The sequence below is a fragment of the Vombatus ursinus genome, unplaced genomic scaffold, assembly GCF_900497805.2.
Source record: "Vombatus ursinus unplaced genomic scaffold, bare-nosed wombat genome assembly UNPS02014781.1, whole genome shotgun sequence".
NCBI lineage: Eukaryota > Metazoa > Chordata > Mammalia > Diprotodontia > Vombatidae > Vombatus > Vombatus ursinus.
In genome coordinates, this window is record NW_020954559.1 from 9,805,389 (window position 1) to 9,819,147 (window position 13,759).

Sequence of the window (13,759 nt, forward strand, 5' to 3'; positions counted from 1 at the left end):
TTTGGGTTTTATTTGGGATTGCTATGTAGGGTACATTAGAAGGGAATGACATTGGAATAAGAGAGAATAGGAGAACATTCAAATAGTCCAGCTATAAAATAACGAGGGAAGGATACAGAAGAAAATCTAGGCAATGTGAAGACAAATGATATCAATAAAATCTATTTTTAAGAAGTTAATGAAGGTCTAAACTAGGGTAGTAGCCAAGGAAATAGAAAGGACAGGTGAGAAAAGTATTGATGAAAAAGAATTGATAGAATTTGGAAACATACAATTCAAGTGTTAAGATTAGCTGACTAGGAAAATGGTACCCTTAGCAGAAATACTGAAGAATATCACTGCCTCTTCTTTGAGATCACTTAAATCTTAAAGGTAGCCTTTTTCTAGAGGCCTTCAAGAAAGCGATCACTACCTTTCTGTACGGCATTTAGAAAAGCCTTCCTAGATGATCCTACAGACCCCTTTCTAGTTTCATGTTTCTAGGACTGTATGATTCCATGTTTAATGAAGAAGTGTTTGATCATAAGTAATAATGAGATTCATGGGATAGTCTAATAAAAGACACTTACTCGGGGCCCTAGTTTACCAGGTTCGCCTTTCTGTCTTTCACCCGGGAATCCCTTAAAAAAAAAGGAAGGGGAGAAGAATTAGATACATTATCTTATTCAGATGATTTTTGACATAGACAACATTTTACTTAAAATGAAAATATGCCTATAATAAATCTATTAATTTTTCTTGTAATCAATAAAACTTGATTCCTTATATGCAGACATGTTTTAAGATCTAATACTTACAGGAGCTCCACGTTCTCCTTTTTCACCCTAATGAATTAAAAACACACAAAAATCCATAAGATTATTTCCATATAATTGTATCAAATGTTTAGGCTTTAGTACTAATGGCTGGTAAAAGAGAATAAGATCAACAAGTCTTTTCTGATATTCTAAAAAAAAAACATGAAGTTTAAACTTGATTAATTAGTAATTGTGCTATGGTTTCCATGGTGGGGGGCAGAGAGCAGAAGAGGATTGTAGACATGGATGTAGTAAAGAGTTAGTCCATCATCGACTTCTGTAACATAACTGTAGCTCCTACTTCAGTATGCCAAGAGTCTGCCCTCTATACTTCCACACCAATCCCCAGGTACAATTTTTATAACACCAGCAATTCCACACAAGTAAATCTTGAAGTAGCTGGAGAGGCGGGGGGGGGGGGAATACAAAAAGAAGAGGACTCTTCAGGATATATGGGAAAAGGGTTACTAGAAATGAATTGGAAAGGGAGAGGGAAGCTCCCATATTAACATTTTGTTGTCATTCTAGAATTTAAGTCATTTCCTCAGATTCTAGCAAATCAATGTGAGGCTCACAGAAATTCTTCATTCAACTCAGGATTTGGACTCTTGGGGGCACACAAGGTTAGAAAAATGGAAGATAGTTTCTGAAAAAAATGGATTTTGACCCACGTTCACTATGGTTTTTTTTGGATGTGATTAAAAATTACATAATCAATGTTCATTAAATTTAACATACTTACTTTTGGTCCTTGAGTAGCAAAATCTCCCTTTTTTCCTATTTGAGCTTGTCCTGGTTCACCTGGAGGTCCACTAACACCTTGCTCACCCTATTGATTTAAAAAAAAAAGTGGAGAGGTACAGAAATAATTATACTAAGAAGGAAAATGAGGCAATTCAATACATTCTTCAGCTGAAGAAATCTGGTCCTCATTTTGCCTTTTAAATCATTAAATAACAAATGACGTGTGTGTGTGTATATTTGCTAAATTCATTAGTAGGAATGAAAGTGCAGTGGGAGTTTGGTATACATGTTTCTAAGGTTGCTTGGCTTTCTAAGACTCTGTGAATCAATAACATTTCTTTTATAAATGTCTTGATCTATTGCTTGAATCCTTTACTGTTGTATAATTTTTCATAGCTTAACTCTTTAAAATGATAGTAAACTACTTAAGGAATGGGACAATTTCTCACTTTTTTTTGTGTTTCCCCCATCATTTATATGGATTATATTGCCTTACATGGCTTAATTACATAATTGTATATGTGACCTGTTTTAACTATCCACTTAATAGCAGAGCAATATCCTATAAGTTTCTGTATTACATAATTTTATTACACCTTAACTCTTTTAAAAGAGTTGATTCTCTTTCAATCTGTCCTGTACTTGATATCATGGAAAGTGAGCTCCTTCTAAATTTTATCACCTTAAAATACTTGAATAAAATGAAGATCATCAGCTTTTAAAACAAGTGTTTATTTTTTTTTTACATTTTCATTTTTTTAAGATGATGCAATTTCTTATGTTGTGTCAAGCTGAATGGTTTTATGTGGACTAGTCACAAGGGGCTTGGTTAAATCAAAGAAAGCCAGTGGAATGTAAAAGTAGATATTTGCTTGTGAAAAGTACTGAGATAAATAGATTTGACACAGTACAGACTAGATTTCATGTGTCTTTGAGAAGAGAAATACACTTCACAAAGAAACAAATATGTTATGACCCTAAACCAAGGGAGTTGTAGTGAGGAGAAAACAGCTAATGAAAATGTGCTGTCTCTAACACTGTAAGAAATTAGTTTTTATCCCACTCTCATATAAATGTATCTTTGGGTGCTTTCATTGCAAAGAGATCAAAAGGTATGCAGAAGATGAAAAAATATACAGCAAAGTATGAATATAACACCACCAACTAAACTTTGACAACTACATTTTCTTATCATCTGCTGTGCTCTCTCCCGTTGAGTATAAAAACTAGGGAGAAAAGTGGAAATACTCTACTACTTTGAAAAATTTTGAAATGGAAACACTCTGTAATCAAATGTAACTTACCTTGTCACCTTTGGGTCCTTGAAAACTCAAACCCATTTGACCCTGTTGGTTAAAAATTAAAGCTATATTATTATAGGAGTTTCTGTCTTTTGAAATTAAACACAAAAAATAAAATAAATAGGCATAAATAACATTAAATTAATTGAATCTGCAATTGGTATTTTGGTTGCCTCAAAATTTTCACAGATGTCATAACTATAATATATTCAATCTCTATGAAAACATTATTTTTTAAGGTCATTAACAGAGAATTAAAAATAAATTGAAAAGATCTTTGAGTGCCATAACTCTCTATACTGGACATAAGTCGAGTTAACAATATTTAAATGCCTACAATATTCCAGGCACTGTGCTAAGTGAAAAGGCAAAAAGAGACCCCAGCACTCAAGGAATTTACAATCTATGAAGAATACATTACATGTTTATAAAGTTTCTTAAAGAAACAGGCAAAAAAAAGTACATTTTTGAACTATGAGAAATTTCATAATTACTTTATTCAAATTATTTAAAAGGTAAAAAAAGTTACAAAATCTTTACCTTTTCACCTGGAAGTCCTGGAGGACCTGGTGGACCCTATGAAAGAAGACATTTTAATTATGTAGATCTTTTAAAAACATATTATTGATAGTTCTCAATTCTGGTGGGTTTTAGGTGACTTCTCTAGTTCAGTGACTATTCCTCCCAGTAACCACTTATCCTCATCCAAGATATCACTTCAATTTGATAACAGCCTTTTATATACGGGTAGAGATAAAATTAAAATTACAATGTTAAATAAAGAATTTTGGCACTAATTCTTTTTAATATTAATCTTTTAACATTTTATGTTTGTGTTTCTATATACTGTCTATTATCATTAAGTAGGCAGCATTATAGGATTAACATTTCTTTTAATTTTATACCTATTTAGAGCATAAAGTCTTGATGGCCATTAGATGTTGTTTATTACCTAGAAAATACTATGTAATTAATGAATATATCATTTATAAAAATATGCATATAGTATGGTGTAGAAGACTGAAAGCTGACATCAGTCAGGAAGACCTGGGGTCAAGTGACACCTCTGATCCTCACTGGCTGTCTGACTATGGTCAAGTCACTTTTTTTTTTTTGAGAGACAATCAGAGATAAGTGACTTGCCCAGACTCACAAACCTATTAAGTGTCAAGTGTCTCAGGCCACATTTGAACTCAGGTCCCCCTGACTCCAGAGCCAGTGTTCTATCCACTATGTTACCTAGCTGCCCCAAGTCATTTACCCTTTAAGTGCTCTGTTCAATGCTCAAGACTATAAACTGTAGAAAAGGGGCTGACCCATGTTGATAGAAGGAGTTTGCGCACCAGAGAGCACCCTGTACCAGTGAAATGAAAGTTCCATTCCCTATCCCCTTTTCTTCATAAGCAATATCACTTTGAATTCTCTCTCCTACAGCTCTAGGAATTTTACGCACTGGTAGGAGAAAATTCAGAGCAAAAGCAATTAAATCATGAATATTTGAATGACAAAAATAAAATACTTCAAGCAAACTATTTCCTAGTGTCTACTTAACCAAAATTAATAGACAATGTTATATTGATCTAAATCCCTTGATATGAATTGTTTAATGATACTTTAATAAGGCTTCATTTATGCAAAGGTTTCTCTTCTCTCCACGCTTTTCCCAAAGAGATTTTACTCAAACATAGCGGAAGTAGTAACTTACAGGTGGTCCTGAATATCCTGGTGGACCATCCATGCCTGGTAATCCTGGATTTCCTCTTGGCCCCTGTTTATTAGAAAGAAGAAAAGAGCCACAGAAATCAGGAGATAGGGTTTTTTTTTTCATCTTACCTGTAGGTAAGAGGGAGATTTTTTGAGAAACAAGGTATATGAGTACTTATAAAAGACAAAATAGACAATTATGACTGCATGAAATTAAAAGAAAAAGGTTTTGAATAAGCAAAGTCAATGCAATTAGGATAAGAAGGGAATCCATTGGTGAGGAAATTTGCATCAAAGATTTCTGATAAAGATCTCATTGAAGACATTTAAGGAATTGAGTAATAAGGAATAGTAAGAATAACAGCCCTTCCTAAATGGATAAATGGTCCAGGTATAAAAACAGCTCTCAAAAGAATTATAAACCAGTAATAACCATCTAAACCTCCAACACAAATGCAAATCAAAATAACTTAGGTTTCACTTCACATTCAAGAAATTGATAAAGATGACAAAGGACTGAAATAGTCAGGTTGGAGGGGTGATGGAAAGACAGGCACTCTAATACATTTGTCAGTGGAGTTATGAAAAAGTCAAATCATTCTGGAATGCAATTTGGAATGATGCTAAAAAAAAATGAAAGATGTCTATACCCTTTGACCTAGAGTACCTAGAGAACACTGCACTAGGCATATAACTCAAGGAAAGTTACAGACAGAAAGAAAAATCTTAGACAAATTAAAATAGTCATAGAAATACTTTTTTGTGGTAGCAAAGAAGTATACACAATGTAGATATCTATTAATTGTGGAATGGCTGAACAAATCATAGCACATTAATAAAATAGATTACTTAAAAAAAACCTCCATGAATATGAAAAACTTAGAGATGTATGGGGGTTATTTGTAAACTGATAGGGGGTGAAACAAAGAGAACAAGAAAAACAATATATGCAATCATTAAAACAATGTAAGTGAAAATATTTTTAAAAACTGAACACAATTTAATTATAATAATTAAGCTTAGCCCTGAAAAATAGATATGAAAATATATTCTCTATCTTCCTTGGACAAGGGAGAGTACTATGAGTGTGGATAGCTACAATATTATATTTAGTTAATGGTTTTGTTTTTCTAAATTGTCTTTTATAAATCTTTCTTTTCTACTCATTTTTATAAAGAACTCTCAGGTAAAGGAGGAGAGATGACTATAGTTAGAAATGTTGGTGATATAAAAAAAGATATTAAAATTTTTTAAAGAAAAATAAATGTTAAAAATTATAAACATAAACTCAATAAATTAATGCAAATACATGCTATATTTATTTAGCTAATACCTACCATTTTAGCTAACACATGCTATATTTATTTAGCTAATACCTACCATTGGTCCAGGGGGTCCAGGAAATCCCCTTTCACCTTTCAATGGCATGCCTGGGATTAGACTAAGGATTTCACCTGGGTCTCCCTATAAAAAAACAATAACACATTTTTTATTATAATGCACTTACAGAGATAGTCAACTAGAATAAGCAAAAACTTAGAATTCATCAAGTAAGGAAGTTTTCTTATGGATGGCTAGCTAAAAGCTATGCACATGAAATAGGCTATGGCTTAGTTGTTTCATTCATTATGTCTTAATGATCTTAATGATCGATGAGATTTGCCACGCAGGTGAAGGCTACTGAAATGAATGGATCTGTGCCACTATTTACTGCTACATTTAGATACTATTGTTGTTTGTCTTTCATTTTTAAAGAGGACCAATGACATCACCAGGTAAAGCCTTGAATTTCACATGAGTTGGATTTAAGTGAGACAGAGTTGCATAAAGTTGCATAAAGTTGTCAGCCTTGCTCTCTATCTAAAATCATTGAATTCCAGGGGCAAGACAAAAGTCAAGAGGGCTGATCCAAAAGGCTGAAGTAACAGGCCTTGGTTGGAGGATGCCATGACCCTATTCAGCTGACTTAATTTTTAAGAAACAAAATTGCCTGCCCTTCCATAAGAACAATTCATCAGTTAACAAACATGTATTGGTGCCTAATATGTACCTCATACCATACCAGGCACTGGGGATAAAGTTATCTAATAATAATAATAATAATAATAATAATAATAATAATAATAATAATAATTCCTATTCTCAAGCAGCTGAGACTCTATCAAGAGAGATTATATGTATGTATATATACACACACATACATATATGCACATGTATACATACATACACAAATATATATGTAATAAATATAAAATAAATATAAGGCAATTAGGAATCAATCAATCAATAGACATTTATTAAGTGCCTACGATGTGTCAGATATTGTGTGTGCTAAGCGCTGGGGATATAAAAAGAGGCAAAAGATAGTTTCTCTCTTCAAGGAGTTTACAATTTAATTGGGAGGGGGGGCACAACATGAAAACAAATATTCACAAAGCAAACTGTATACAGGATAAATAGGAGGTAATTAACAGACAGAAGGCATTGGAATAAGAGGGCTGAGGAAGACTTCCTGTAGAAGGTGAGATTTTAGTTGGGACTTAAAGGAAACCAAGGAGGTCAACAGTCATAACAGAAAAGGGAGATCATTCCAGGCATGGGAGACAATGACAAAATGCACAGAGTGGAGAGAAGGCATGTCTTGTTTGTGCAACAGCCAGAAGGTTAGTGTCACTGGCTCAAAGAGTACATGTTAGGAAGTAAAATATTAAGAAGGCTGGAAAAGTAGGAAGGTTTGGTTGTGAAAGGCAATCTTGAAGGCAAATTGGAGCCACTGGAGTTTACTAAGTAGGGGTGACATAATTAGACTTGTGCTTTAGAAAAATCACTTTCGTGGCTGAATAAAGGATGGGTTGGAATGGGAAGAGACTTGAGGCAGGTAGTCCCCGAAATAGGTTATTTCAATAACCAAAGCATGAAATCATGAGGTTCTTTACTAGAGTGGTGCCAGTGTCAGAGGAGAGAAGGAAAGGAGGACACAGTAGTTGGGGGAACAGGAAAACCTTCATATAGAGTATGGTACTTAAACTACAACTTGAAGGAAGATAGGGTTTCTATAAGATAGGTATAATGAGACAGTGCATACTAGGCACAGGGGATGGCCAGTACAAAAACATGGAGATGGGAGATGGGATGTCATGTGTGAGAATCAATGAAAAGGTCAATTTGTCTAGAATGTAGGGTGTGGGAAGGAGAGCAATGTGTAATGTGGCTGGAATATAGGTTAGGATCAGACTGTAAAGGCCATTAACAACCAAACAGAAGAGTTCTTATTTTATACTGGAGCCTACAGCCACTAGAGTTGATTGAGTAGGGGAGTGACATGGTAAAAGCTACACTTAGCAAAAATTCCTTTGGCAGCTGTACAAAGAGGATAGATTTGAGTGGGGAGAGACTTGAGTCAGAGAGACTAAATAGAAAATTGTCATATTCAGAGTGATAGGTGATGAGGGGCTTAAATGAAATCGGTGGCTGCATGAGTAGAAAGGGTCAGATCCAAGAGATGTTTCGGAACTTAAAACACACACACAGAGCAAAATTTGGCAACTGATTTGATATGTGGGGTGAAAGAAAACGAAGAGTCAAAAATAAATGAGGTTTAAAAAATGGGTCAAGGGGTATTGATCCATTTGCCAAGGCACTCGTGAGGATAAGATTCACAAAGCATAATGTAAACAGAGTGCTATGTGAAGCCTAAACAGCAATAACAAATATTTATAATGTATCTTTATGAAATTGCTGAGATTAGGGGAAAATGCTTGCATTTTATCCCTTTTCATTTTCATGGGTTACAAAGTTTTCTCCTTAGTTAACTTTTTTCCTCTTCCTGTTATAGACATTTCTTTCCCGTAAAATAAGTTGCCACTTCTAATTATAAATTTAGACAAATTATGTTCCTCTTTAATCCAAACACTGCAGAATTTGCTTTTGCTTCCCATTTGCTATAACATTTTTGGAAATTTGCTAAGTCATAATGCAAACATTTTAAGAGTAAAATATACTTTGAGGGAACTGCTGATGGTTGTGAAATCATTATCTGGTGCAGCTAAGCGCAAAAGGTTAGAGGAAACAATGGGAATTATTCTACTCTTTCATGCTGCAATGGGTAATGTCCTCTTGGATATGAAGGGGAATATGAAATAGAATGACTGATACTAGATGGTCATGTCACTTAGCAAAAGGATTGTCAGTCTGGATGATGCTACACTGGTAATGAAATGTAAAAAGACCTGGAAGAAGGATCTCCAGTACAGATCCCCCTTTGGAGGATTTATGGGAAGGACCTGGGCAAAAAAAATCACACAGAATGAGAATGTGTAGATGCACTGTGATTTGTATTATTGGTATGCAGTGTTTGGCTAGGGTAGTTGCTTAATAAATGCTTGTCAACTGATTGATTGATTGATGAGATCATAGATATTCTAATACAATTCAATAACTGATACTAGACTATTATTGAAAACAAGATGATTTAGATCCCTGAATAAAAAGTACTATGATATCAATTATCAAATACAAATGTAATTAGGTTTGGTCCCTGAGTAATTATTAAATTCATGGTAGAACTAATTCATAGTTTGAATGAGGAATGGGAAGCACATGGTATTTAAATGAGTCTACTAAGGAATATTTAGCTAACAAATAAGATAATTCTAGTCCTTTTTATGAACAGATGGCTTTGAAAAAAACAACACAATGAGATCATATAGAAAAATGATAAATCTCCAATGCTTTTAATATTTATCACTTAAAAGATTCTAATTAATTCCTAATAAGGTATCTTGATACTTTCCAAAATACAACAAAATATTTGTTAATTATTATTAACATCCTTTACTTTATAAAAACTTATATTGAACATAGATTGGCCTAGTTAGAACTGTTTAAAATTAAATATCATTAAATAAAATGTTTTAATCAGACCACCTAAAATTAATTAATTCATTAACTGATGTATACCTTCATTCCTGGCAATCCGGGGGGCCCCTATAAAAGAAATGTCTTATATTAGTGTTTTTTTAAACAAAAACCATAATCATAAGACTATGCAGACTAATGGGGCAGAGATAAGGAGAAGGGACAAAGAGAGAAATAGAAATGCCAAGAGATTAAATAAGATCAAAGAAATAATATTTCATTTAAAAAATACTGTTATACTTACTGCTATCCCAGAAAATCCAGGCAAACCAGGAGGACCCACTGGACCTCTATCACCCTAAAAAGAAAAGAGACATGTTCTTAACTCTGAGTATGTATGCCTCATCATTTCCTGATGAAGGGAATGGCAATATAAAAGCATACTAGATTCATACCTAGAAGTTATAGTCGCTTAGGAAAACTCTACTCGTGCTTAAAATATATCATCACTTGGTTTTAATCATTTTCTAAAGATAGAGTGCTATTTGATAGTCTTGTGCTTGTTAAGTTGGTAAGAGGGTACCTCATGAGATAAAATATATGAGTGATAGTGTTATCAACACCAAGACAGGGGATACATAGCAAGCTATCTTGTAGAATTTAATGACTGATTCGGGTAGGGAAGCTGGTGCTTAAAAAGATACTTTAAGGTGAAATTGTATAGAATGATTGAACATTTCCTAGAATCTAACTAGAAGAAACTGGAGTTCTTCAACCAATAAAACATCTAGAGAAAGGCAATTTGGGATAGCAAGTAGCATTGGACAGTTCATCTGATCTAGGTTCTATTCTCAGCTCTGTCAGTAACTTGCTGGATAACCTTGAAGAAACAACTTTACTTCTCCATAGTTCATTTTCCTTATCTGTGAAATTAGGATGTTAGAACAGATCATTCCTATGGCAGATCTACTATTCCAGTACTGCAATTCTAAGATTCAATGAGTTGAATCCCCCTCTGACAAATAAAATTTCTATTAACACACCTCAACTTGATTTATTAACAGTTAGCTTTTACTTTTGAGAACATAGAAAAAAATTCTGACTCTATTGTTTTTTGTCCAGATTTTACTAGTATAAGACACAATCAATGAAGAAAATCTCTTTACCGATGCTTAAGAGAATTGTCTGGGGCACTCATACATACCTAATGTGTCAGAGGTTGTATTTGAACATGAGTCCCTGACTTCAAGACTATTGCTCTCTCTGTCTCTCCCTCTGTCTCTCTCTGTGTCTCTGTGACTCTGTCTCTCTTTTTCTCTATCTGTCTCTGTCTGTCTGTCTGTCTCTCTGTTGTTGTTGTTATTACTTAAAATTTCACAAAAGAGATAAACTTTGGCTCCAACTCCAAACTTACCTTTGTACCATTACATCCTGGTATGCCAGGAGGACCAGGTGGACCATCTTGGCCTGGTATACCCTGTAGTTAACAAAATAAAGAAATAACCAATGCAGCAATCATCTTATAATTGCATTGTACAACACAGTTTTTTAAAAAATAATTAAATGTTTAGCTCATATACATACAGGAAGCCCAGGGTTTCCAGGATAACCAGATGAGCCTGGTGGTCCCTATAAGTGCAAAAAAGAGAATAGATTTAAAATAGCTTACAGCAACAATATCTCTACTACACTTTATTCAAAATGTCCTACAATAAAGTCCTCCTGATGTTTTAAATACAGATTACCCATATTCCCCATCATCCACCTGGGCAGAATGAAACTCTGTTTTCAGGTGCAGGGGCATTCCCCAGTTCATTTAGATAGATCATCTGTTTTTGCCAAAAACATAAATTAGATTGATCATTACTGATTTTCATGCATGCATGTAGAACTTTGGACTTTTACTCTTTTGCAATTTCTAGTCAAAAATGCAGGTATTCACACTAAAATCTATAAATACGGCAATGATATCAATGAAACATTTATCCAATAGTTGAAGAGCTCCCTTTTAGAAGCAAAATAGAACAATTTTATTTAGAATATAGTACTGATTTTAGTACCTTACAGGGAATTAGCTCTAAATACTTCAAGAGATCTTGCCCCAAATACCTACTATCTGTATTAGTTTTAATATAAAGTGAATGTTATCCTAAAAATTTATAAGTAGTTAGCATCTTATATAAGCCTATGTTGTTTTAATTGTCTTTTTTTGACATATATATACATATTATGTATATATATTATATATATATATATAAACTACAAAGTTGAGACCTATAGTCATTTATCTCAAATGCTTCACTATTTTAAAAAATTTCTAAAAATTTTGGTATTTTTTTACAGGGTTCAGATATTAGCAAAACATTTCAAAGTGGTAGCTACTTTATCTTTGAAAATGATACTCAATTTTAACAATATATACTCTCACTGCACAATAAATGAAAAACTTTTAATTTAATGATATCATCTTCCAAAGTCAAAATCAAGATTTGTTCATATTTCTCAATATTTGAGAAAGAGAAAATGGGAGAAAAATGAAGATAAATGAATGTACTACATTACTGAACTAGCAATAAGGAATTTCGAAGTACTCTTCATCATGGAATTGGGGGAGGAATTAGAAAGCCTCCCTACCACAAACTTTAACTATCCCAACAATTGCATTAATAACTACTCCTCAAATCTTTTGAATATTTGAATATTTGTGGGGAAAGGAGAAAAAAAGAAGAAACAGCAGAAAATAGGAAGAAATTAAAGAAGACATTTTCCTGAGTGTTCACTCAGAGATTAGAGGAAGTGCAGTGTAGTTAAAGAATTTAAAAAACAAAATGACCAAAGAAAAAAATAACTTGAAATAATGCATTCCTCTACCCTACTTAAAGCTCTGCCCTTAACAAACTCAATAAATAGTAACTAACAAAACTTAAGTGACTATTATACTCACTCTTGTTCCTTTTGTTCCTGGTAATCCTGGCTCTCCAGCATCCCCCTGTAGGAAAGTAAAATTGCATTATCAATGTTCACAATGGCAAGAATTGTGAATATCTCAGAATCTAATAGTCATTCAATTTATCTTACCTTATTACCCGGAGGTCCATGTGGACCTTCAGGCCCTTGCATTCCAGGAAACCCAATAACACCTTGTAATCCTGGAAGACCTCGTTCACCCTGAAAAAAATTTTTAAAAATGCAAGTCAGTCTTAAGCAGAATCCTGATTGGAATAATCTTTTCCTCAAAATTTTTTTCTTGTTTACCCAATATCCTTCAAAGTACAAAAAGTTGAGGTAGAATTCCTTTTTTGAGGTTGTTTTTATTTACTATACCAAATCCAATTCATTTGTGAGTCAAGGCATCACCCTCTTGATATCATCAATTCTCTTTGAGAATGAAGGACAAACAACAATTTACTATACCATAAGTTCTTATGGAGCAGGGATTGTGTGTTCCACATCATCTAATGTAGTTCAATGTATATAGTTGATATTTAATAAATCTTTGCTGAACAAATGAATGAATGAATATGTATTATATAGTACAAATCTAGTATTATGTATGCAATATATATTATCTATATTTCCTAAATTGTAAGATAATTTAGTTAGTCAACTGTTTTGGTGGCTGTTTTCTCCCCTAAATTGACTAATAATGTGACTGATCTGATAGAGTAAACCTTTGCCATCATTTAGTTCTAAGATTTTGTGTGAAGGCTCTTCTGTGCTCTTCTTTGCTTCTAGTTATCATTTGGTAAAGTGGATAAGCACAGAACCTATAGGACGTTAGTATTCAATCAACAGTATGATTAGGAATTTGGATTTTTTTTGTTGTCATTACTAAAATAGTAATTGTGCACAATAGATCCTCTTAATGGTGCTTACCATTGTATTACAGTATGCTAGAAAATGTGGGTTATAAAAGGTATGTAAGACATGGTCCTGCCCTAAGAAGTTTACACAATATGGCTCAGGAAATGAAGTACACACAAAATATTTAAATGACACATGACATTGTATGGTTAAGTATCTGAATGAGAGGTGGAGACAATAAACACTATATACTGGAAGGGATAGAGTTCAAAGCAGACTCACTCAGTGAACAGCTTAGGACTTGAAACTAGGCCTTAAAATGGTTAAGACATGTATGTGTGGGAAGGAGGAAGAAGGGCATTCTTCCAGACAAGGGACACGGCATAAACAAAAAGGTAGAGGTTAGAACAAGCATGAAGGACACTGTAGACAGAAGACCAACCTAAATGAAGTGAAGAGTATCATGTTGGAAAGTAATGAGAGATAAGGCTGAAAAAGTAAGATTAAGGAGTATTAAGGAGTCTATACCACTGAAGGTAATGGAACAGGTGA

At 33.6% G+C, this 13,759-nt stretch overlaps 1 protein-coding gene across 1 annotated transcript in view; it reads right to left on the reverse strand.

Annotated features, from left to right (window-relative positions):
• The window catches only part of LOC114046110 (collagen alpha-1(IV) chain-like), a 204,058-nt gene that overhangs the window by 79,922 nt on the left and 110,377 nt on the right, over positions 1-13,759 (reverse strand). Inside the window, exons 3-15 of the mRNA XM_027866365.1 lie at positions 12,482-12,571; positions 12,348-12,392; positions 10,988-11,032; positions 10,818-10,880; positions 9,708-9,761; positions 9,506-9,532; positions 5,927-6,010; positions 4,548-4,610; positions 3,383-3,418; positions 2,846-2,887; positions 1,540-1,626; positions 798-824; positions 570-620 (exon numbers count right to left, since the gene is read on the reverse strand). Coding sequence (XP_027722166.1) covers positions 570-620; positions 798-824; positions 1,540-1,626; positions 2,846-2,887; positions 3,383-3,418; positions 4,548-4,610; positions 5,927-6,010; positions 9,506-9,532; positions 9,708-9,761; positions 10,818-10,880; positions 10,988-11,032; positions 12,348-12,392; positions 12,482-12,571 — 714 coding nt within the window. The remainder of the gene's footprint in view (positions 1-569; positions 621-797; positions 825-1,539; positions 1,627-2,845; positions 2,888-3,382; positions 3,419-4,547; positions 4,611-5,926; positions 6,011-9,505; positions 9,533-9,707; positions 9,762-10,817; positions 10,881-10,987; positions 11,033-12,347; positions 12,393-12,481; positions 12,572-13,759) is intronic.